General features: G+C 41.2%; 2 protein-coding genes across 4 annotated transcripts; one reads left to right on the top strand and one right to left on the bottom strand.

Annotated features, from left to right (window-relative positions):
* Positions 1 to 1,979: 1,979 nt before the first annotated feature.
* On the top strand, positions 1,980 to 4,500 carry LOC117549666 (tripartite motif-containing protein 16-like). Its single transcript, XM_034221735.1, has one exon. It carries the CDS (start codon positions 2,089 to 2,091, stop codon positions 3,763 to 3,765), a length of 1,677 nt encoding a protein of 558 aa, XP_034077626.1. The 5' UTR covers positions 1,980 to 2,088; the 3' UTR covers positions 3,766 to 4,500.
* A 6,463-nt stretch (positions 4,501 to 10,963) lies between these two features.
* LOC117549665 (tripartite motif-containing protein 16-like) lies at positions 10,964 to 24,117 on the bottom strand. 3 transcript variants are annotated; one of them, XM_034221732.1, is made up of 2 exons: positions 23,862 to 24,117; positions 10,964 to 13,585 (listed from the first exon to the last, which is right to left on the bottom strand). In XM_034221732.1, exon 2 carries the CDS (start codon positions 13,458 to 13,460, stop codon positions 11,766 to 11,768), a length of 1,695 nt encoding a protein of 564 aa, XP_034077623.1. In that variant the 5' UTR covers positions 13,461 to 13,585; positions 23,862 to 24,117; the 3' UTR covers positions 10,964 to 11,765. The 3 variants fall into 3 exon arrangements, with proteins under 3 accessions (XP_034077623.1, XP_034077624.1, XP_034077625.1); XM_034221733.1 differs by having other exon boundaries at positions 10,964 to 13,469; positions 23,862 to 24,079; XM_034221734.1 differs by lacking the exon at positions 23,862 to 24,117 and adding an exon at positions 22,148 to 22,231 and having other exon boundaries at positions 10,964 to 13,469.
* Positions 24,118 to 25,843: the final 1,726 nt, after the last annotated feature.

The following is a 25,843-nucleotide window of genomic DNA, read 5'->3' as shown; positions in this document are numbered from 1 at the left end:
AATCCAATGTGTCTGTGTCCCTTTGAAATTATTTCTGATAATCCATAAACAGTGTTGGGACTAACGCGTTACAAGTAACACGTTACAAGTAACGCAGTACTTTTCTACTTCAGTAACGCAGTTGCCGTTACTATATGGTGCGTTTCTCCGTTAGTTTTTTTATATAGTCAACAGCCAGGCGAACAGAGATGAGAACTGTACTTAAGTACAGTACTTGAGTAAATGTACTTAGATACTTCCTGTGTCACATGCGGAGACGGGCTGTGGGCGTGTTTGTGTTGTTTACTAACAAGACTATCATGGCGGCGGCGGAGCTCAAGTCTAGTTTCTCCACCTGGAGATATTCTCACTATTTCACTTTTGTCGAGCACAAAGAAAAGAACGTTTCTGTTAAATGTAAGTTGTGTCTTGGCGGGTCAAAGATCCTATCTACTGCCCAAACCAGTCATTCAAATCTCTTAAAACATCTGCAAAAACAACATGCTGGGACGAAGCTAGTAGCTAAGACCACAGAGACTCAGCCGACGCCACTCCACCTCCACCTAAGCAACAGCGGCTGGATTTTAACCAAGGGACTGCTGGCCAGGGAAAAGTCGATAAAGCCATTGCACGGTATGTTGTAGAACACATGCAGGGTATTGCTACAGTGGAGTCACCCGCTTTCAGGGAGCTAGTAAGCATGATAGCATGTCCGGGCGGCACACGGCATATGGGACGGAATACTTTTTCCAACTACCTGGAGAAAGAATATACAAAAATGGAAAGCCAGCTAATATCGATGCAATCCAGATTGCATATAATGCATGTCAAGTTGATCAACAGATTGTATTATTCTCCAATGCAATAACAGTACTGAAATGAAGGCTATAAGGGCATTAATGGGAGACATTTCTTCAAGTAACGAAAACGTTACTTTTCACAGTAACGCATTACTTTTGGGTGTAAGTAACTAGTAAAGTAACTGAGTTACTTTTGACATGAAGTAACTAGTAATGGTAACTAGTTACTGGTTTTCAGTAACTAGCACAACACTGTCCATAAGCAATAAACCTGCGTTTCCGTTTCTAGAAGTCAGAGCTAGAGATACTCTAATGCAAAACGGGGTGTGCGAACTTAAGGCCCCACCTTTTTGTTTTACCATGTGTGTTTGTGGGGAAATCCCCCTTCAATTATATTGGCTCTAACAGTCAGAAAGAGATGTCAATCAGCAAAATCGACAAAGGGGGGCCAGAGATATGGAAAATCCACCCAAATGGCCCCAGAAGTGGTTTTTTTTTGCTAAATCTCTCTAAAAAGGTCAGATTTCACTTGTGTTACATCAATCTTGATACAGGGTACTTATTATATGTTGTACTTTGGATTCCTAAAGCTTTTCCTCACCATCATCCAAGGGTAGTTTTCACTAAGTAAAAAAATATTTTTGGACGGACACTATAATTTACGTTCAATCTGAATTTCTTTAAAATAAAAAACATCTATATTGATTCTGACTTTTCTACATCCAACTCACAGGTTTATCATTACTTTGAGAAAAAAGATTATTAATGTAACCCTTTTAGAAGGGAAGATATGGTCATTTGTTCTGGGAATGTCATTTTCGAGCCTGAGACCTGATAAACAGGCTCATGGCTAACAGGTTAAGCTCTGAGCCTCAGGATCGAAGACGACATTTCCAGAACAAAAGAACAACAACAATTGAAATGGTAGTTTAATATTCATGTCATTTTCAAGACGAGAAAAACTGGCTCAGGGCTTAACAAGTTAAACTGTTTTAAACTGTCAAAGTTGAAAGTCTAACCATCTTTACTGTACATTGCAAAGGGCAGATACCACACCCTGCCTCTCCCAACAAGTTATTCTTTGTGGTTTGCAGTCAAACCTCTTCCCTCTTCTCCCTGTTATAAAACACAGCAAGCACCACCCTATCAAGGTATTCTAGGTCCCTCCCCTTCACATCTCCAGGTATAAGGGTTAGTGCAAACAGCTGATTTCTCATTCACTGCTGCATGTAAACAAGAGCAGGCGGAGAAGAGATTGTTTCTGTTCAGAAAAAGTGAAACTATTTGACAGCTAACACTGAGAGGTGAAATGGCGCAGCAAGAACATTTGCTTGACCAAAAGAAATTCAGATGTTCAATCTGTCTGGATCCACTGAAGGAACCGGTGACTGTTCCCTGTGGACACAACTACTGCATGAACTGTATTCATCGCCACTGGGATGGAGAGGATGAGAATCAAATATACAGCTGCCCAGTGTGTAGACACAACTTTGCACCAAGGCCTGTCCTGGTGAAAAACACCTTGCTTGCAGAGTTAATGGAGGAACTGAAGGAGACTGGACTCCAAGCTGCTCCTGCTGATCACTGCTATGCTGGAGCTGAAGATGTGGCCTGTGATTTCTGTACTGGGAGAAAACTGAGAGCCTTGAAGTCCTGTCTGCAGTGTGTGGCCTCTTACTGTGAGAAACACCTCCAGCCTCATTATGAATCACCTGCCTTTAAGAAACACAAGCTGGTGGAGCCCTCCAAGAAGCTCCTGGAGAGCATGTGCTCTCGCCATGAGGAGGTGAAGAAGATGTTCTGCCGCACTGATCAGCAGTGTATCTGTTATTTCTGCTCTATGGACGAACACGAAGGCCACGATACAGTTTTGGCTGCAGCGGAAAGGACTGAGAGGCAGAAAGAGCTGGAAGGGAGTCGACTAAACATCCAGCAGAGAATCCAGGACAGAGAGAAGGAGGTGAAGCTGCTTCAGCAGGAGGCAGAGGCCATCAATGGCTCTGCTGATAAAGCAGTGGAGGACAGTGAGATCTGTAAAGAGCTGATCCGCTTCATGGAGAAAAGAAGCTCTGATGTGAAGCAGCAGGTCAGATCCAAGCAGGAAACTGAAGTGAGTCGAGTCAAAAAGCTTCAGGAGAAGCTGGAGCAGGAGATCTCCAACCTGAAGAAGAGAGACGCTGAGCTGCAGAAGCTCTCTCACGCAGAGGATCACACCCACTTTCTGCTCAACTACGCTTCACTGTCAGCACTCAGTGAACCTACACTCTCATCCAGCATCAACGTCCGTCCTCTGCGCTACTTTCAGGACGTGACGGCGGCTGTGTCAGAAGTCAGAGATAAACTACAGGACGTCCTGAAGAATACGTGGACCAACATCTCACTGATGGTGAGTGAAGTGGACGTTTTACTGTCTCCACCAGACCCAAAGACCAGAGCTGGATTCTTAAAATATTCACGTGACATCACTCTGGATCCAAACACTGCAAACACACAGCTGCTATTAACTGAGGGGAACAGGAAAGCAACATTCACGAGTCAACGCCAGATATATTCAAGTCACCCAGACAGATTCACTTCATGGACTCAGGTCCTAGGTAAAGAAAGTCTGACTGGTCGTTGTTACTGGGAAGTGGAGTGGAGTGGGATGGGAGTTTGTGCAGCAGTTGCATACAAGAACATCAGCAGAGCAGGGGGTTGGGAGGAAGGTGTGTTTGGATACAATGATAAATCTTGGACGTTATATTCTGACATTGACAGTTATACCTTTCGGTTCAACAACATCAAAACTCCCGTCTCAGGTCCTCGGTCCTCCAGAGTTGGAGTGTATCTGGATCACGATGGAGGTATTCTGTCCTTCTACAGCGTCTCTGAAACCATGACTCTCCTCCACAGAGTCCAGACCACTTTCACTCAGCCGCTCCACGCTGGACTTCGGTTTAAATTATTCACTTTTGGTGCCACTGCAAAGTTCTGCAACCTCAAGTAGGCAGAACTCATTTAAGTCCAGCTCAGTCGGCATGTCAAATGTTGGCATTCTACACTTCTGCAAAACATGGACACGTTGAGTTTCAACATTTTAGATTTTGATAGTGCAATTATGTTAAGCCAATTAACTTGTGGGTAAAATAACTACTGAGGTACTGAAGTACGAAGAAGTATTGTGTTTGGTGTTCCTGCAAGAATGAAACTCTGCTGATTTTAGAACATATTTTTGGCTCAGAAACTTTAACTTCACTTTATCTGGAGCTTTCCTAAAACCTACAATATCAACATTTGTTCTGGGATTTTTAAGTGACAGCAGGTGGAATTCTGTTTAACTTTAGAACTTATTCAGACTCCATGTTTGTTGCTGACAGCTGATAGTTGTGGCATTTCTTCACATTGAAACGCCTCGATTGGACTGCTTTGTTTACTTATGTAACATAATGACATTGTTGAACATTAAAGCATGTAAACATGTCACAATAGAGGAGCAACACACAAATATGAACCTGAAAATGATCATTATAGGGCCTCTTTAAGAAGAAAGCATCCAACCTTCTTTATCCTGGATACTTAGTTTTTTCTTTGTGTGCATTTTTAAAGAAATGTATAATCACATGTATGTGTTGTTACGCTGCGTCCACACTACAGCGTCGACAGCTTCAAAAACGGTTTCCAACGCGTCTACCCATTCACTTTGAATGGGGTGACGTCACGTTGCCTCGCTTTTTGCCGAACTGAATTGTGGGTAGCATAGCGGTCCGTCTCCACCGGAGACGCTGGAGTAGCCAGCGCCAGCCAATCAATCAATCCCGTTTCTGAAAATCTGACAGATCAAGCCGTAGCCAATCAAACCGCGTCTAAACTGGGAGAGATATCCCGCCGTTCATTTCTATATTTCAAAAAAAGATGGAGGAGAAACTAATTATCGCCGTAGCAAATCACCCGGTTTTGTATGACCAGACCCTCTTCACCTACCGGGATACAAACCGGAGGAACCAGGCATGGAGGGAGGTGGCAGAGACAGTGGGTGAAACTGGTAGGTTTTCGCCTCTTTGGGGAGTTTATACATATATACATTGCTCGCATAAAATCCCGGGTTTTTTTGCTTTGTATGTCGGGGGCGGGAGATTCATGTGATTGGTTGTTGGTCGCGTTGCTCGAATAAAATCGCCAAGCTTCAGACACGCCCAGCTCCAAGCTTTTTTTGAAGCTGTAGTGTGGACGCTCCGTTATTGTGAGATATTATACAGCTGTAATCATCCTGATCATAATCAATAAGGACATGATTCATTATTTTCTTTTTCTAACTGGGGTTCTGCTCAAACAAAGTGATTGTGTGGATTACATTATTGCATTTTTATAGACTTACTTATGGGATGTGTGAACAAACTTGACAGGATGAATAAGATAAGATAACAAGGACTTATATTGATCCCCGTCAGGAAACTCAGGTTTTATTAAAGCAGCAACAGATTAAGAGCGACACAGAGTAGGCTACACATGAGAATATACACAAGGATAATAACAAAACATGTATGAGTTCAACTCTGATCAGGTGAATGTGATCGAGAATACATATATATACTTTTAGATTTGCAGGTACCAGTGTGAGTGAACGTTTTATGTGCATACAGTGCAACTATTATTGATTATTAAACGAAATGAACAAAGTATTGTCTTCTTGTCTTTATTTGGGGAATTCTTTGAGGCTGATTGAGAACATGTGAAGCTAATATGAGAGTTACACTGAAGCACCTTTCCTCCTGAAACACCATCAAGTGCAGTGTTTCTGAGTTGACAGAATAGTCAGGGGATTTGGGTGATGGGAGACACATCTATGGAATCACAATTTCAATAGCTTACCATTAAATGACGGATATGCCTTTCTGTCTGTGGTGTTTTACAAATCAGATATTAATGTGTTGAAGTAAAACATGTGAAATAATATAGCAACATCCTGTAAAATTATGTAAAAACATGAATAAAACTACACATCTTCAGATGTTATACATACATAAGTGTCCTACACTAATAATACAAAGTTATTATTAGTATGCTGTGTGTGCCTTGTGTGCACCGCTTAGTGGTTAAAGCACGTTATTGAATTATTTTTGTTGAATAATGTTATTTGATGAAAAAAATATTAAGATACATACTTTCATAGGGGGAAAGTAGAATCTCAATGATATAAATATAGAATATAAAAAATCAAGAAGATACTGTAAGTGATCTCTACAATAAAACAGTTTAGTGCTGGATGTATAAAGATATTAATATGAGGAGGTGCAAAACAGACAAACTAATTAACCTTTATTTAAACATTAAAGAATACTTTAGGTTAAGGTCTTCTTTCAAATAAGAAAAAAGCTTTGGGGTATCTATCTACCGATGAATATTAAGCCTGACAAAGAACTTAACGTCTAATGTATTGCTTTCCTGCAATGTTAACTATGTTGAAGCACTTATTTTAACTGATATTATACACATTAATTATACTCTTATGTATGTAGATAGTATAAGAAATGTGCAGAATATGACAGTTTAATGGTGGAGGTACACACATATTGATAGATGTCTTGTTGAGGAACCTGTGACCCAAGTTTTTCATTCATTGCATAACTACACCGTAGTTGTGTATATGATATGTCAATAAACCTTAGAAAATCTTGAAATCTTGAAAGGGATTAAATAATAAATAATATACTTTATAGAGATCTGCAGATACATGTTTAGTCTTTTCAAGCACCAACTATCAAATATCTCTCCTGATTGTTGGCACTTGACAATCACCTTCCCTGAATTTTACTCAGGTGTAACTAAAGTCTGATTTAAGGGTTGTTTATATTTCACATCAATAATCAGAATCTGCAAAGTAACTAAAATAAATGTGGTGGAGTAAAAATACCATTAACCTCTGAGATGTAGTGGAGTAGAATTACAGAGTAACAATGAGCTGTCATGTGGGTATATATTAATGCTGCCCATTATGGATACAAGCCCCCCCTTGGGGGGGCGCCAAAGATCGCAGGGGGGGCGCCAGGCCTCAGATGATTTGCGGCCAAATATCATATTTAGACTTTTTTAATTTGTTTCATATAATTGTAAGGCAATACATGATTGTCACTAAAAGCCTTGTCTCTACATTACAATAAAATATAAAAAATAATTGATTAATTAATTTTAATAAAAATTAAAATTAGTAGCTATTACATTACATTACATTACATTGCATTTAGCTGACGCTTTTATCCAAAGTGACTTACAATAAGTACATTCGACCAGGAAGACACAACCTTGAAGAAAACAGAATCATATAAGTACATCAGGTTTCATAGAGCCAAACATTTCAAGTGCTACTCAACTGGCTTTAGGTAAGCCAGTCCTTTATTAGTATAAAAGTGCTTCGTTAATAGTTCTAACGCTCGAAGTGGAGTCGAAAGAGATGAGTTTTCAGTTTGCGCCGGAAGATGTGCAAGCTATCTGCCGTCCTGATGTCAATGGGGAGCTCATTCCACCATCTTGGAGCCAGGACAGCAAACCCACGTGTTTTCGCCGATGGGAACTTGGGTCCCCCTCGCAGCGAGGGCGCAACGAGTCGTTTGGCTGATGCAGAGCGTAGTGCACGCGCTGGGGTGTACGGTTTAACCATGTCCTGGATGTAGGAAGGGCCAGATCCATTCGCAGCATGGTAAGCAAGTACCAGTGTCTTGAAGTGGATTCTAGCAGTTACCGGAAGCCAGTGAAGGGAGCGGAGGAGCGGAGTGGTGTGGGAACATTTAGGAAGGTTGAAGACCAGACGAGCCGCTGCATTCTGGATGAGCTGCAGAGGTCGGATGGCACATGCAGGTAGACCAGCCAGGAGGGAGTTGCAGTAGTCTAGGCGTGAGATGACGAGAGCCTGGACCAGAACCTGAGTCGCTTTCTGAGTCAGCTGGGGACGTATCTTCCTGATGTTGTAAAGCGTGTATCTGCAGCAGCGGGTTGTAGCAGCGATGTTTGCAGTGAAGGACAGGTTGTTATCTAGGGTCACACCCAGATTCCTTGCAGTCTGAGTCGGGGAAACAACTGAGGTGCCGATGTTGATTGTTAGGTCAAGAGTGGGACAATCTTTTCCCGTGAGGAAGAGCAGCTCAGTCTTGTCAAGGTTGAGCTTGAGGTGGTGAGCAGACATCCACTGAGAGATGTCAGCTAGACAAGCAGAGATGCGTGCGACGACCTGGGTCTCTGAGCGGGGAAAGGACAGAATTAATTGGGTGTCGTCAGCGTAGCAGTGGTAAGAAAAACCATGCGGGCTAATGACTGATCCGAGCGAGTTTGTGTACAGGGAGAAGAGGAGGGGACCAAGAACAGAGCCCTGAGGGACCCCCGTAGTTAATTGACAAGGGTCGGACTCAGACCCTCTCCAAGTCACCCTGTAGGTACGGTCTTTCAGGTATGAGGTGAGGAGGGAAAGTGCAGAGCCTGAAACTCCAAGTTTTTGGAGAGTGCGAAGGAGGATCTGATGATTATTAAATCATTAAAGGCATAAAAGACAGAAATGTATAATTCTTTGTTTAATAGAAATGTTTCTTCTGCCCGTAAAGTGTCCAAACCAGGCTTTTCTGGATAAGCGCATTTTTAAAACATAGTCATTGTCCATGCCGGTTTCAGTTGGATTATTTGTCACAGTTGCTCCAATCAGATCGGTCTCCTCCATTTTGTAGATTATTTACGACTTTTGAATCCACATAAACACATCGGCAAAATCCGGCTTACTTTGAGCATGTGTTTTAAACAGTTTAATCCCTTTGTGAATTGTTTCCACTTGCGCCGTCCTTTAATTTCTTCATACAGCGGGAATCCAAATAAATTAATCCTGAGTCCAATAACCATCAAAGTCACTCCAATAGTGATCCTTAATTACGCTTTCATCCTCCTTTAACAAAATACTTCACATTCATCCAGTTTGTGACAGTAGTTGTAGCATTTTTGAGACTTTTAAACTTTAATTACCGCTGTTGCGGTCCAGGTAGGAGTGGTTGAGGAAAATGTCCTAACATTGTAAAGGTCCTCAGATCATTGTCATTGGATGTGGGACACTTTGACAACAAATGTTTTAGCTCTATGAAACCTTATATGATTCTGTTTTCTTCAAGTTTGTATCTTGTTGGTCGAACGCACTTATTGTAAGTCGCTTTGGATAAAAGCGTCAGCTAAATGCAATGTAATGTAATGTAAGATGATCGATGGCTACTGCCATATTTGCAAAATGTGCCTCTGAACCTTGACAAGTGCATGTTTCAGGCTTATCAATGAACAACAGGAGGGGTCACAGACATAAGACCAGCTGTTAAATAAAGCTCTTCTGACCTTAGCTGTCATGTGGGTATATATTAATGCTTCCCATTATGGGCACAAGCCATTTTCACCCATTTATTAATTATATGTTTTAAATTTGAGTGTTTCCTATCCCCTAAACCTCCAGGGATGTACACAGTTTAATACTGGCAACTTCTTATTATGGGAAATACGAAAACGTCTTTTAAAACTACAACTCCCAGTAGAGACGTGCCATAGAACATGTTGCGAAACACACAATAGCCAGCATGTGTAGTTCTGGGGACGGGGTGGGGGAGGGGGGGACGCGGTGGACCCGTTCAAATCCAGTTTTGGACAGTCTGCCGTGGTTCCATCCCATTTCAAAGTGCTGTTCGACGCCTGGCGTAACCCTCGGCGCACACTCAAACATCCAATCACAGAGCTTGAGGACATCGCGGGGTTTGTCAAGCGAAGCGGAGAGAATACTTACTTCCGGGTGTAAAATTCTCTAAAGCAAATGAGCTGCTCCGACCCTCGGTGCTGACGTACTTCAACTTGTGTTTATTAATCAAACAAATAAATAAACACAAGGATGATGATGTGTTATTGTTGAGTAAATAACAGTGTGTGGTTTAGAAAATAATACAAAATTAGAAGGAAAAACCGATGAAACAATACAGATTTCAGTATTCTGAGCCGCTACTCTCCCCATAACTGACGGTAACAAAAGTCCTACATTATTCAATTAAAATAAAGAAGTAAAAACAATAAGTGTGGCTTGATATTGAATAAGAAAAAGGTTGATAAACGCTGTGAGAATGGATCTGCGGAGAGCATTTCGCCGCGATCCCAACTCGTCTATTACCAACGTTCAGGGAGCTCTATGCAAGTCAATGGGACGCCCTGCCCATTGAAAACTGACTCTCAAGGGGTACCCTGTGCGTAATAGGGTGACGGGGAGGGGCCTTGACCGACCGTCAACATGTGACGGGTTGGGAGTGAGAACGTGTTGACCATCCGCACCGGGCTGCTGGGTCTCCAGGAAACCGGGTGGCAAGTGGTGCAGCAACGTCTCCACAAACCAGATCCAGGGATCTTCCGCCCCAGCAGATCCAGCGTCTTCTCCATGAGCTGGGACGGCTTTATTTTTGAATGATCACATGATCTTAACCTCAAGGTGTTTGAAATTCTTTTAACCCTATAATACAATCATTAAATCATTCAGCTTCCGTTCTGAATCTGAGGAGTAAGAAATGTCCCCCCATCTTTCAGATTTAAAACACATTTTTGAGAAATACTAAAAGTGTTTCCCTCCTCAGCCTTCAAGATTGACATCCTTGTGTTATTGTTTTCTTCCTCTCTGGTGGTTTGTGTGAGTTTTATGTTGCTGGTAGTTTTCAGAAATGTTTTCCGGGGTTAGAATAAAGACTTTGGAGGAGGGCTTTGGTTTTATTTTTATTTTTAGGGAGATTTTTGTCCATGTGAAATCTGTCTGGAATTGCACTCAAAAATAAAGTTTGTCACATTTGTTCAAAGGCCTGATTGTTTCTTTCTTGTAATATTCCTCATTTAAACATTAATGTCACTCTAGGAGGTTTTCAAATGCTGTAACTATTTTCTTTATAGGGCGGATCATTCGACAGAGGCACCGAAACTTAAAGGTTAAGGGATTTTAAGATTCTGAAGTATGGTCCTAAAAACGAATTAACTTATATTATTATTTATAGTTTTGCTGAATAGTTTCATGTCAGCTTACCTTAGAACGTAAAAAGCGACGGCAGAAGAAATAAAGTTTAAATTAGAATAAATACAGTTTAAACTGCTTTTGAGCACTTTAATTAAAACTTGATTCAAAACAGCCACTGGAAGAATCAACATTAGAAACTCAAAGAAAGCCAACATTCTTCTTTATACTCATTACATTTATTAAACAGCTATAGGCACTTTACAGATTCAGAGTATTATTTCATACACATTGGGATTAGACACATTGACATATATTGACATATATTGACATATATATAGACATATATATTGACATATAAAGATATCCAGCAGGACAGAAACAAAGCTCTCAGCATGAACACTGCACTTGATGGTGTTTCAGGAGGAAAGGTGCTTCAGTGCAACTCTCATATTAGCTTCACATGTTCTCAATCAGCCTCAAAGGATTCCCTAAATAAAGACAAGAAGGCAATACTTTGTTCCTTTTGTTTAATAATCAATAATAGTTGCACTGTATGCACATAACACTTTCACTCGCACTGGTACCTGCAAATCTAAAAGTATATATATGTTATATATCCATGTTATCTTATCTTATTCATCCTGTCAAGTTTGTTCACACATCCCATAAGTAAGTCTATAAAAATGCAATAATGTGATCCACACAATCACTTTGTTTGAGCAGAACCCCAGCGAGAAAAAGAAAATAATGAATCATCTCCTTATTGATTGTAAAAGTTTATAAATATTATAAAGTTTCTGAGCCAAAAATATGTTCTAAAATCAGCAGAGTTTCATTCTTGCAGGAACACCAAACACAATACTTCTTCGTACTTCAGTACCTCGGTAGTTATTTTACCCAAAAGTTAATTGACTTAACATCATTGCACTATCAAAATCTAAAATGTTGAAACTCAACGTATGCAGGGTTTGCAGAAGTGTAGAATGCCAACATTTGACATGCCGACTGAGCTGGACTTAAACTACTTCTGTCAACTTGAGGTTGCAGAACTCAGCAGTGCCACCAAAATATACTAAATCAAACCGAAGTCCAGCGTGGAGCGGCTGAGTGAAAGTGGTCAGGACTCTGTGGAGGAGAGTCATGGTTTCAGAGACGCTGTAGAAGGACAGAATACCTCCATCGTGATCCAGATACACTCCAACTCTGGAGGACCGAGGACCTGAGACGGGAGTTTTGATGTTGTTGAACCAAAAGCTATAATTGTTAATGTCAGAATATAACGTCCAAGATTTATCATTGTATCCAAACAAACATTTATCTGAACTTCCTCCTCTGATGATGTTCTTGTATGCCACTGCTGCACAAACTCCCCACCCTCTCAACTCCACTTCCCAGTAACAACGTCCAGTCAGACTTTCTTTACTCAGGACCTGAGGCCATTTCATGAATCTGTCTGGGTGACTTGAATATATCTGATGTTGACTCGTGAATGTTGCTTTCCTGCCCTCCTCAGTTAATAGCAGCTGTGTGTTTGCAGTGTTTGGATCCAGAGTGATGTCACGTGAATATTTTAAGAATTCAGCTCTGGTCTTTGGCTCTGGTGGAGGCAGTAAAACGTCCACTTCACTCACCATCAGTGAGATGTTTGTCCACATCTTCTTCAGGACGTCCTGTAGTTTATCTCTGACTTCTGACACAGCCGCCGTCACGTCCTGAAAGTAGCGCAGAGGACGGACTTTGATGCTGGATGAGTGTTTGGAAACACTGAGAGGTAACAGAGAGGGGTAGTTGAGCAGAAAGTGGGTGTGATCCTCTGCGTGAGAGAGCTTCTGCAGCTCAGCGTCTCTCCTCTTCAGCTCCCTGATCTCCTGCTCCAGCTTCTCCTGAAGATCTCTGACTCGACTCACTTCAGTTTCCTGCTTGGATCTGACCTGCTGCTTCACATCAGAGCTTCTCTTCTCCATGAGACGGATCAGCTCAGTGAACATCTTCTCACTGTCCTCCACTGCTTTATCAGCAGAGCCATTGATGGCCTCCACCTCCTGCTGAAGCAGCTTCACCTCCTTCTCTCTGTCCTGGATTCCCTGCTGGATGTTTTGTCGACTCCCTTCCAGCTCTCTCTGCCTCTCAGTCCTTTCTGCTGCAGCCAAAACTGTCTTGTGACCTTTATGGTCATCCATAGGGCAGAGATAACAGATACACTGCTGATCAGTGCGGCAGAACAGCTTCTTCACCTCCTCATGGCGAGAGCACATGCTCTCCTGGAGCTTCTTGGAGGGCTCCACCAGCTTGTGTTTCTTAAAGGCAGGTGATTCATAATGAGGCTGGAGGTGTTTCTCACAGTATGAGGCCACACACTGCAGACAGGACTCCAAGGCTTTCAGTTTTCTGCCAGTACAGCAATCACAGGCCACATCTTCATCTCCAGCATAGCAGTGATCAGCAGGAGCAGCTTGGAGTCCAGATTTCTTCAGCTCCTCCACTAACTCTTCTAGCATGGTATTTTTCACCAGGACAGGCCTTGGTGCAAAGGTCTGTCTACACACTGGGCAGCTGTAGATTCGATTCTCATCCTCTCCATTCCAGTGACTTTTAATACAGTTCATGCAATAGTTGTGTCCACAGGGAATAGTCACCGGTTCCTTCAGTAGATCCAGACAGATCGAACAGCTGACTATCTTTTGGTCAAGCCGATTTTCTTGCTGCGCCATTTCACCTCTCTGTGTAAGCAAATGTCCGTTTCACTTTCACTGAATAGAAACAAGCTCTGCTCCGCCTGCTCTTGTTTATGTTACTTGTCCCAAAAGCTTGGGTACCACAGCAACAATAAATAAATCTGTAGAAAACAGAAAAGTGCAGCAGCGTGAAATCAACACAGGATCCGGTTGATCGTCTGGATTGCTTCTCATTCAAAATGCACAGTACACATACAGTTACATACAAATAGCTTTACTTAAAGGTCCCATGTCATGCTTTTCTGGTTATTACCCGTCCCCTTGTGTTATTAAGGTTTTTATGCATGTAAACGGTCTGAAGAGTCACAAACCCTCAAAGTACACCCTGTAGCGAGTAAAACTCTAACACAGAAAAGACCTGTCTATGCTGCCCCAGAACGCCTCGTTGGAGAGTTCTCTTTTTCCATTGTTTACTTCTTGGGTACAGTGACGTATTTGGGTATAGTGACGTAACGTAACGTCCGCGGAGCCGTTACAGACAGTGTGAGCTGGCTCACTGGTGGGAGGTCAGCGAGACAGCGAGACACTGCGGAACTCAGCCTGAGCACACACACAAACCTTCAGGCTGGGTTTCGCTGTGTCTCGCTGTCTCGCAGACGGCCACTGGGCTCACAGGGAGGGGGGGGGGGGGGGGGGGGGGGTGGGCAGGAGCTCCAACAAGCCGTTTAGGACAGAGAGTGAATACACATACTATACAGAGATGCTGTGAGAAACCAATGTGAGTTTGGAAAATTGCACAGTATAAATCTATTTTAGTAGACCTCAACAATGGAATTATGATCAGTAGAAATGGCCATGACATGGGACGTTTAAATAAACATACCAAATTTTTCTATGTCACAGTCAATTACTGTACCTCAAGTGCACCATCATTCCCAACTTAAACATGTATCTCACTCACTAGTGTGTGACACAGTTTTATACTTCCCAACACATTCTGTATAATATCACATGTGCAATATGGAAGCAAACAAGAGACAGAAGTATTTGAATTTTATCAGACACCAAATTTATAGCATTGAAAATAATTACTTTGAAAATCATGTATCTGAATGTTTTTGTGAAATAAAAATGTAACAATTCAAGTTAAAAAAATTCGAATAGTCAAATTCCGATCCCAAAAATTCAAGTGAAAACTATTTGAATGCACAATTTTGGTGTATAAAATTTGACGTCAAAAATGTCGGTGTTTAAAATTCAATGTGCAAAATTGAGATGCAACATCATCCGGGCTACTCAGACAGGATAAGCAATCGAGCCCGAATTCAATCAAACCGACTTCTGGCCTATCAGAGCCAAGCGGCGAACTCCGGGACAGTGCGGTGAAGCCCAATGCTGCAAACTGTAGGCGATGGATGCAGATGGGAGCAATTCCCGTAGACCCTATGTTAAAATGTTCAACTTAACATCAGAAAATGAACATGTTTCTAGCCTGGATCCACAAAAACATATTCTGTATATAGTTAAATTCCCCCTTCACATACATGCCAACCTTTCCAAATCCAAAAGAGGTTTGCGCGCGGCAAATGTGCACGCCCAAATTAGGTAATCAGAAGAAATGGAACCCCAGTAATTACATGTATAAACCATGTATTTAACATATATTGCATCATTTTATGCATTTTTCAGAAAAAGTGGTAGTTTGGTAAGCAGTGACATCAACGACATGTCTGGTCTGTAAAATGCCCGAAAAGTAAAAGAATGGGAGATAAATATCCCAAAGTCTCCACATTTTATTATATTTGTAATGTGTTTCTGGTCCTCTTTCAGAGTTGAGACAGTGTAGATCAGGGGTGCCCAACCAGTCGATCGCGATCGATCGGTCGATCGCGGGGAGATTCCCAGTCGATCGCGAGATGTGTCTAAAAATAGAACAACAACATTCTGTTTTATCGTTAATGTCCTGTAACATAAAAAGCTTTGTGATTGGCCGGCGTGACCCCATGTGTCGGGGCGTGGCTGGTGGGCAGTGGGCACTAGTTCGCTGACGTTGTCCGTGTCAACAGGAGTGACAGTCCGCACACACACAAGACCGCAATTATGGCAGAAGCAAAAAAGCCCAAAATATATAATTTTCACTCCGAGTGGGAGGATGATTATTATTGTATCTATTCCAATTCAAACTCCATCTGTCTCATCTGCAATGCGAGCGTGGCTTTATCGAAGAAGGGTCATTTAGGAGCGGCATTTCAAAACAGTGCACAAACGCTACGAGACGGAATTCCCTCCTAATTCTGCCCTACGCTCCAAAAGGGGAGGGGCCTGAGAGGACAGCTAAATGCACAGCAGTCCATTTCCACCAGGGCCCAACAACAAGAGCAAGGCTGCTACCATAGCATCTTATCGTGTCAGTCACGTTCTTGCGAAACACATGAAGTCTTTCAAAGACGGCAAAGTTGTGAAAGAAGCATTCCTGGAGGCTGCCGACGCGCTTTTGGGGGACAGTAAAAATAACAGCAGCATTTCAACAGGTTTTTGATATAATAAAAACTCAAGTTAGATACCGTTATTAATCAGCTGTAAGTTTTAGTTTGTTTGAACTTATTCATTATAATTATTGTACAAAATGGTATAAAAATGCAAACATTAAGATCTGTTCTGTTTAAATTGATTATAGTCTATTATCAATTCAGGTTAATAAACTAGAGTTGCTTGCATCCTATTTTAAAAAGGCATTTCTTTTTATAATCTACTAAAATGCTACAAAAAAGGGTTTGATTCTATTAATTTTGTCTTTTTTATTGCACTTTGGCAGCAGATTCCTGTGCAGCTTCAGATCCGAGTTGTCTTATTAGTAAGTATAATTTATACTTTTGTAGCAACACTATTTTTATATAATGGCAAAGAAAGGGTTCAGAGTCTTTTCTTTTTTTCCTGTGTCATATGTGGCAGCACCGTTCAATGTTTCTTGAAAACATTACCCACTGTAGTGACGTGTGAATAAAGTCCAACTCTGTATCAACAACACTGTTGTGTAACTTCAGTTAAATACTTGTATGTGTGTAGATTAGAAAGAGGTAAGATAAAGGATCTGCAGTATTTTATGAAGTATTAATCGTACAAAGGTCAGTTTTATACAAGTAGAAGTGTGTATTTACCTGGTAGTAGGCTGTCAGTAATGGCTACGCCTCTATTTGGACTGGTAGATCTCGGCAGACTGGCAACTTTAAAAGTAGCTCTCGGTTCAAAAAAGGTTGGGCACCCCTGGTGTAGATGAAGGATGTGTCAGGATGTAGAACTCTTGTGTGAACATTGGATAAAGCCAGGTTCATATTCTTGTTTCATGTTGTTGACATATTAGAGTCAAAGGTTTGCACAGAGCGAAATATCTTTGTGTTGCGCCATGAATCAGAAAATACTGCATTAAAAAAGTCATTTCCTGCATTTTTCTACTGATAAAGTGTGATATAAATAATGCACAGGCTTTCAGATTGCTGTAGTTCACTAAACAGAGACATTAACGACATGTTTGGTGTTGAAATTGTCAGAAAAAGTGAAAGAATGGGAGATAAATATCCCCAAATCTCAAAATTGTATTATATTTTGCCATTTTGCCACACTTATTGTTTTTACTTCGGCTGTGAGTGTTTGTGTGTGCTCAGGATGAGTTTCGCTTGTTCTAGCTGTATCGCCAAGCCTGTCTGCTCCTCCAGCAGTGTGTGTGTCTGTGTGTGTGCGAGCAGTGCTAACTGGGCTAACTAAGTTGCTAGCGTTTCCATATATCAACTCCAATGTTAGCAGATGGCCTTACATGTATCTCATAGCTGGAGAATGTCTGCAATCACACACGAAATACTCATAGACAGTATACTCCGGGTGATTTACAGTACGGTCAGTACATTATAGTTGGCGTTCCTGGTGTGTATGCTACATATAGTGCTGCGTACCGGTACGCCGAACCGGTACTGGACTTGTAAAAAGTTTCGGTTTAAGTCCGGTTAAAACCGGAACGTCGGAAACCGGTACTTGGACTCGCAAAAAAACTAGCACTTACGTATATTCTGGTGTCTGTGGTTATTTAAACATTCCCTGATAAACGTTATTCAGCGTCAATAAATGAGTGCTAATCCCAGTGTGCTCAGTGTACAACATCACATGTCATTTCACCTTCGATTCACGGTTTGAAAACGTAGCATTTCGCCACATGCTAATGCTAACCGGAAGTGAATAATTTTCAGAATAAAAGTATTAAGTTAATAGTGTCACCTTCCGGTTTTTTCAGAATAAAACAGATTTAAATTAAATAGTGTATTTAATTCAAAATGTCGCCATATCAACATTGATTTTAATTTCTAACATGTAGTATGTAGACCTACTGTACAGTGTGAGAAAAAGTTTTTAGAGAGTACTTGTCCATGGACAAGTGAGTTTGGCAATTTACTTGTCCGAATACATTTTTCACTTGTCCAGAATGGACATAAATTGGGGCCACTGGAATCTTCTTCTTCATCATCGTATTTTACATTTTCCCACGTTTTTTACGACACCGCTAACGTAAGTGAGCGGTAAGATTTTACTGCATCACACATAGGGTTGGGTATCATTTGGATTTGAACGATTCCGGTTCTGCTTTTCGATTCCAGTTATTTTTGGTTCTCGATTCCGGTTCTTAAGAGGGTAAAAATAAGTCCCATGACAAACTGGGAGAAAAATATATTTATGAAAACATTAAGTCAAATCTGTATTCCTATTTACAAATCACTTCATACTGTTTAATTTCTTACGGTTATTGAATACAATTATATAAAAATAATCTCTGCATTGATTAGTTAGTTCTAAATGGTGCAGTTTGAGAATGCACAATTGGCCCAGTCTCCTCTGATGTTACACTGCAACCTGCCTGTGAGACAGAGTCCAACCACACAGTCTGTGTGTCCAACACATGTCCTGCAACACACATGCTGCAACCTGCCTGTGAGACAGAGTCCAACCACACATGTCCAACACATAGGCCTAATAATAATAATAATACATTATATTTATAGACTATAGGCCTAGCGCTTTTCTAAAACTCAAAGACGCTTACACATGTCCTGCAATACACATGCTGCAGCTGCTCACTGTTTGTAAAAGTAAATAAATAGTATTTTCATTTCAATAATGTACTTTCTATACCCTGCTTCATAAACAATACTGACATCCCTGTGCTCCTCCGAGTCTGGGGGTCCGGGGATGTGAGGACAGCGCGAGGACACAGACAGGGAGGCTGCTTCACTTCATAAAGGAAATGGCGGTCATTCGGTCAATATTAACAACACAGGAGCTAAAACGCTTAATAACCTTCATTATGTGTTAGAGAAAGAACATAAGAAAGTTTGACAAAGATGAGGCTGTTAAACGGGCAGCGGATCCTCTGTGTGTAGAAAGAGAGAGAGAGAGACGCTGAGCTGCACCGTGCAGCGATCAGCTGATACCGAGCATAGAGAGAGCTGCAGTCCGCGGGGCTCGGCCTCGCCTCCTGTCCTCACAACTCAAATAACAATTGTCCGGTCCCGGGATTGATGCAATTGTTATTTGTTCCTACTCGGAACCGAGTTTTGCTTCCCAACCCTGCCACTTATTATACATCCATGGTCCCGCCCCGCCCCGCCCCGCCTAACTGTACAGAAAGCGGCGAGATGCATTTCCTTAGGAATCGACAAGCAGAACCGAAACTAACATTTCTAAACGAACAATGGCGGACACGGACAATTTGCGGATGAGTTCTGCCTTTTGTAAACTGAATTTATCAATAATTTGTCAATAAATCAGGGCGAAAAACGTCACTTGTCCGCCGGACAAGTCAATTGAAAGATCTACTTGTCCGATATTGTAAATAACACGTCCAGGACGGTGGGACGTGTACTTTTTCGCACACTGCGTGTATAATGTACACATGTAGAGTTGTAGAAAAGAAATGGTGTACAGATAGTACAGTACACTCTGACTGTAGTCAGTCACTACAGTGTAGCTATACTGTATAGTAGGTGTGTAACAGTGTAATGTGTATAGTCTACTCTACACTCTACCTTTCAGCAACGTTTTAGGGATTTAGGCTCAGTCAGCTCAGGGACTGTTTGGTTTCTTTAGTTTGGTAAATGAAATAAATGTTTGAACTTTGTAGTAGTTCACTGTAGTTGCTGTCATAAGTCATTTGTAGACTAAGTGGCAAAAAGTTTTTTTTTTTACATTTGTACTTTGTAGAGAAATGTAGACACATGAGTGATGTGATGAGTTGATTATGAGTAAATTTTCAATTGATAATTAGCTCACAATAAGTTCACTTTAGTTACTCACACAACTTGACACAAGCCATGGGTTCAGGTCCGGACTTATAAGTCCGGACCTGAACCTGAACCTCTGGACTTGAGTCAGGACTTGAACCTGAATGTGAGTCCAGGTATGCAGCACTAGCTACATCGCTAAACAAGAAGGCTACCTAGAGCTAGACATGCTAGGGAAAACATTGTTTTCATGCCAGCTACAATGAATGACCGAACGTAGCAGACTACCCGTATAAGATTGCAATTGTAAACATGTTCTTGCTAGCCTAGACTAGCTGTTGTTCATAGTAGATTGGCATATTACACTGAACAACTAGCAAACGTAGGTTAGCATATTAGCTGGCAAGCTAACTGTGTTGATTAGATAGATACACACTCCTACCACAGCTACTACTAACGAATCTAAAACAACTAAGTTTCTCTAATATTTTGTGATTTGCATTTGATTTCGTCCAGCCAGATCAGGAAACTCCTGGCGTATCTGGCGGACAACACACACACGGGATGACCACTCTGATGCCTCGCCCTAAAAAGCCCCGGCAGCAGCTTACAAAGCTGCGATAGGCAAGATGCCGAAAACGCCTATAAGGGGAGGAATGGATGATATACAGTGTATGTGTATATTTGCACATGTTCATTTTGTACATTTCTAAAAATAAAGTTTGATGGAAATACTTAGTAGCCTTTCTTCCCTGAATTATTTGCTCCTATAACATATCATGCATATAGCAAACCATGATTTGATTTTTCATCAAACAGTAGTAGTTTATTACAGGTACAAAATAACTTACTCTTCTATAACAACAGTTGCAGGTACAGTTCGGTTAGTTAGCGTATAAAATATACGGCTGTACCGACGCCTGATGTTCCGCTCAGAGCGAGCCGAAAAAAGCACTGTTAGACATGGGCGGAGCCTCTCTGGTGGTTGACTAATCAGAACAGAGTGGCCGAGCTGACCAATCGGAGCACACTGGGCTCACAGGGAGGGGGGGTGGGGGGGGCAAGAGCTCCAACAAGCGAGATGGGTCTGGATGCAGACCGCAGGCAGTTCCTATAAGGGGAGGATCCTATAGATATCCAATAGAATAATGACACTCAGCAGAAATACATACTGTAGGTGGCAGTAATGCAACTTAAGGGATTACAGCTGCTTTTATAAATCCTCGCAGAAGAAGTCATTCGTTCTTTCAAGATGGCCGAACAACACGTTGAAACAGCGGTAATAGTATTTTCCAGAGATGCATGTTTCTATTTATTGTAATGTCATTTTTCTTAACACACAATTGTCTCGTTATCAAAGTACAACATCGACTGTCCAACCTCGTTAAGCGTTAATAAAGTAAATAATAGTTGTATGTGGTAAAAATGTTTGTGGTATTAAATGCTAACTTAGCATGATGCTATAAACACGTTGGCCTATAGTCCCGTTTGCAACCGGGCCTACTCTACTGTTGTAATAACCAGGGCTGCACATAACTGGTGCGCAGGTGCGCATGCGCACCTCCGCCAAAAACAGAGCACCGGGTCATTTGAAACAAAGCGCATTTGCGTACCAACATTGAGAAGGAGAGAGAGAAGAGAAAAGAGAAAATAGAGGAGAGAGGAGAGATGAGAGAGAGAGAGAAGAGAGAGAGAGAGAAAGATATTTGCGAGTTGCATATGAACCATGATATGAACTCAGGGCCGGCCCGTAGCACTGGCTAGATGTTCGCCTAGGGTGCCAGATCTGGGGAGGTGCTGCGCTGGCAGTTCTGGGAGGGAAAAAAACATTTTGACCGTTGGGGCTCATCCTAATTTTCGGCCTTGATGTAACAATATTCACAATTAAGTAAATGTAACACCCTTTTCACCCCGGTTCCACCTTTAATTTGCCCTGTACGATGGGCGCTGTAAGTGATGAAAATGGGGGATGTTGGCTTATCTGGCGCCCGCCGCTCACAGACAAAATGCGAGTGAGCGAGGGAGAGAGGGAGGGTGGTACCAGCGCTGTTGTTATTATAATCTGGTGCCGTGCTAGCTGCTCTAACGGAGATAAGAAGAAGATGTTTCTACAATAATGTGGAGGGAGAGTCCTCTCCAGTCAGACTGAGAGGCTGATAAGTTAACTACAGCTCAGTGAGGTAAAGGACTCTTAGTCTAAATTCAAATGGTTTGGTCACAATTTATGTAAACACATATTTCCAAGGCACTCCTTTGTAATTATTGGGATAAACAGGTTTTAAATCATTCCAATGTATAATATAGGACAGTAACCAAAAATATCCTTTAAAACGAGATTTAAAAAAAATGCATAAATAAATAAATGTTAAGGTAAAATAAGATATGAATGAACAACAAAAATAAAATAAGTTACATTAATTTGTTATTGGCTATGGTAGGCTATTGGTTATGTTCACATACTTATTTGATTACATCCACTTGTCTAAGATGACAACAGAGACTTTCGACCCAAACCCAGAGTTGACTTGTGGATGCAAGCAGCTAATCGCAGACTCAACCAGAGAGAAAGTAGTAGGCCTACATCATCAGCTACCATGTCTGACAGAGAGGAAGACAGTGAGGAGAACAGTCAGGAGGGTAGTGATGACAGCTTGTAGGATTACTGGTCGTGCTAATGTTGTCTTGTGTTGTGTTCACCTCTGCATGTGTGTTCTGTGTTCACCTCTGCATGTGTGTTCAGTGCCGTGTGTCTGGCAAATAAAGTCAAGACCCCCTCAAAAGTTACGGTTTATTTCATTTTAAGGATGAGCACCAAGCAACATCTCCAGGTGCTCCTTTGAGAACCAGGGCAAAAAAGTTATGTGCACCCCTGGTAATAACGTTAAGCTTAGATAGGTCAATAGATTATCAGGCTCGGTAACAATACTGATTTGTGTTACCAAAGCTGATCATCTAATTGACCTAAGGTTAGCGTATATGCTGTGATGCTAACCAGCACTTAGCATGATGCTAGTGTACTGTTGTGTACTGTTGTATTATCTTGGAAACACCCAAAAAAATGTTTATGTTTAATGAAGACTTTCCTCTTTGTATGTATTGTATATATGTTCCTTTGTACAATGTATTGGTATGTACTATACATTTCATGTTTAGTATTTGATGTGTATTGTAACGTTTCAAAAATAATAAATACGTTAATTAATTAATTAATCTTACCACCAGACACAACATGAACAAATGAATGATACACATCAGGACAGTAACTTCAACTTCAGTATTTTAGGTGTACAGAAACCTCTACTCATGTTGTTAAATGATATACAGCAATATCTTCCATAAAACGTAGTTGATTGATTTGAATAATAATTACTACCACTGCACAAACAGTAAAAAATGATATGCCTACAATTTATGAGTTTAATGTATCCTATGTTATGATAAACTAAATCAAATTGACTCTGTATTCATTATGATCTGTCAATAGGTCAATTAATGTGTCTTCTCTGTGGGTTGTATACTCTTCATTCTTTATGCAAATTAATTATAATTATTATTTTTCAAAGTTCGTTTATGATTAATTCAAAGCATTAAAATAAATGAGAAACAGAGAGCGTCATATACCTTTAAGAAATACGTGGGGGGCGGGGCTCATAACCCTTTAGGAAACGCCCCCTATAGGATCCACCCCCTTTAGGATCCGCCTCCTTGCTGTGGTCTGCAAACAGACTCTATTGCAACGAGCCGTTAATGGCGAGTAAATACACATACTTTACAGAGATGCTGTATGCAAAACCAATGTGAGTTTGGAAAATTGCACAGTATAAATCTATTTTAGTAACTGCAACAATGGAATTAAGATCAGTGGAAATGGCCATGACATGGGACCTTTAATAAACTAAAAAGACAAGGCGATGTGCCTGCAAGACTCGAAACATATCACCCGTGCGCAGCAGCAAATCTGCCTGCGAGCCTTTGCTCAGGTCACATTTACACACGGCGCGGTGCGGCTGAAGATCGCGAAAACGGCATCTATAGTTGCCGACAGTTTAGTATTTTTAAAGTACCGTTACTATGTCAAACATGCTCAAAACTTTCTGACACACTCTCTTAAACATCTCTAACATTATACCTTGTTTACACAAGTTAACATCGATCATTTTCATCATGTACTGACCTGTAGAAAAGTGCAGCAGCGTGAAATAAACAGAGGATCGTCTGGATTGCTTCTGAGGAGGGAGCGGAAGTATGTCCCCTAAAATAACCCGGTTACAGTCGAATAGTCCAAAAATCAGCTCCTAAGTACTAACCATATCTCCTATTCCTTGACATCTGAGTGGAACGTCACGGGGTTAAGGGATAGTGGATAGGAGAATCCAAAAGGATTTAGGAGAAGAGACTGCGGTACTTTAGAGAATCCGACTGCACTTTCACTATCCGACGTATTTATGAAGCGCCAGCGGACGTCATAAATGTGCGTCTTCTGCTGTGGGGAAACTATGGAAACTACAGTTTTCTATACAGCGGACTACAACATGGATGTTCAATAAGAACGAGGGACTACTGTAAACTCATCTAGAGACTCTGCACCGTGCTCTGATGCTGTTGCTTTATGCTTTATGAACGTGGACAACAGAGAAACATATTCTTCAGGACCAAAGTTGGAATTGAAATAAAAAGGAAAGTGAAACTTCTGCTCGTCACCCTCTCCCTCCGGTCCACATTAATACACATGATCCCAATACGTATGATTGTATGAAAATATCTTAAAATAAATACAAATGTATTTATTATAAACGTTAGTCCTTAACATCTATCACTGTGTATATCACCATTCAAACATCTTTTAAAAGTTGAACAAACCCCACACAGCTCAGTAAAGACTGTGAGATGTTGACTTTATTTGATCATTTCAGTAAAAACTAACATTCATATTTCTCTTTTTATTATAATACTGATGAACGTTCAAAACAAAGCACTTTGGCAAGTTACAGTTTTAAAAAGCTTAATAAGCACCGTAACTTTCATGATATAATTTCTCGGTCATAATCGGTCGTTTCCGTGAGCGGCCCAATGTTGTGCGATGGCAAATGCTGCAGCCGCAAGGCATTGTGGGGCAGCACGTTCTCCTCTCCTTTCGTCAAGGGAGGTCCAGTGGTTCCTAAGCTAAAGGAGGTTATAAAGGAATTTTGAAACCTCCTTTCCTATCATAGAGAATTCGAACGGCACTTATCATAGCTGCCATGAGGGACTTCCGGGTCATTTCACTCCGTTAGGAAGTGTCACTACCCGATCTGCCGCCCTGCTCTATCTGCAGTGCATATGTGCGAGATGGTCCGCCATATTTGACAACTACATACGGCAACTCTAATAGGACACTTGACACAGTGGCGTTTGGCAAAGCAGAAAAAGAACACTCAATAAACCCGACAATATTAATCTGAACGAGAGAGATGAGTTATTGTTATTACAACGTGACTTCACTATTATTTAACAACTCTTATTATTGGATTCTTTTATTTGGGGTTAAGTACATTGTCAGAATGAGTGAGAAATGAATTTAACTTCTGTTAGACAGCTATCATACTGAATACATATTTACTGTGAATGTATGCAAAAATGTATGGCATATAGCTGTCTAACAGAAGTTAAATCAATTTCTCACTTATTCTGACAATGTACTTAACCCCAAATAAAAGAACCCAATAAAAAGAGTTGTTAAATAATAGTGAAGTCACGTTGTAATAACAATAACTCAACTCTCTCGAGTTTTCTTTTTGTGCTTTGCCAAACACCACTGTGTCAAGTGTCCTATTAGAGTTGCCGTATGGACTTGTCCAATATGGCGGACCATCTCGCACATGCGCACTGCAGATAGGGCAGGGCGGAAGATCGGGTAGTGACAGGAAGGTTCCTAAGCTAAATGGACTATTCCACTTCAGCCCAGGTTTTACTCAACCGGAAACTCTGGGGCAAAACCGTGAAGCCTACAAGGAAGTGTAGTTCATCGGCGCAAACTGAAAACTCATCTCTTTCGAGTCCACTTCGAGCGATAGAACTATTAACGAAGCACTTTTATACTAATAAAGGGCTGGCTTATCTAAAGCCAGTTGAGTAGCACTTGAAATGTGTTTGCTCTATGAAGCCTGATGTACTTAT

Source organism: Gymnodraco acuticeps, unplaced genomic scaffold (genome assembly GCF_902827175.1).
Source record: "Gymnodraco acuticeps unplaced genomic scaffold, fGymAcu1.1, whole genome shotgun sequence".
Lineage (NCBI taxonomy): Eukaryota > Metazoa > Chordata > Actinopteri > Perciformes > Bathydraconidae > Gymnodraco > Gymnodraco acuticeps.
The sequence above is the reverse complement of the archived record's forward strand: the minus strand, read 5'-3'. Positions and strand labels throughout refer to the sequence as shown.

What these genes read in the sequence shown, in the direction of transcription:
- LOC117549666 (XM_034221735.1), top strand. Translation starts at nt 2,089, where the DNA reads ATGGCGCAGCAAGAACATTTGCTTGACCAAAAGAAATTCAGATGTTCA.
- LOC117549665 (XM_034221732.1), bottom strand. Translation starts at nt 13,460, where the DNA reads ATGGCGCAGCAAGAAAATCGGCTTGACCAAAAGATAGTCAGCTGTTCG.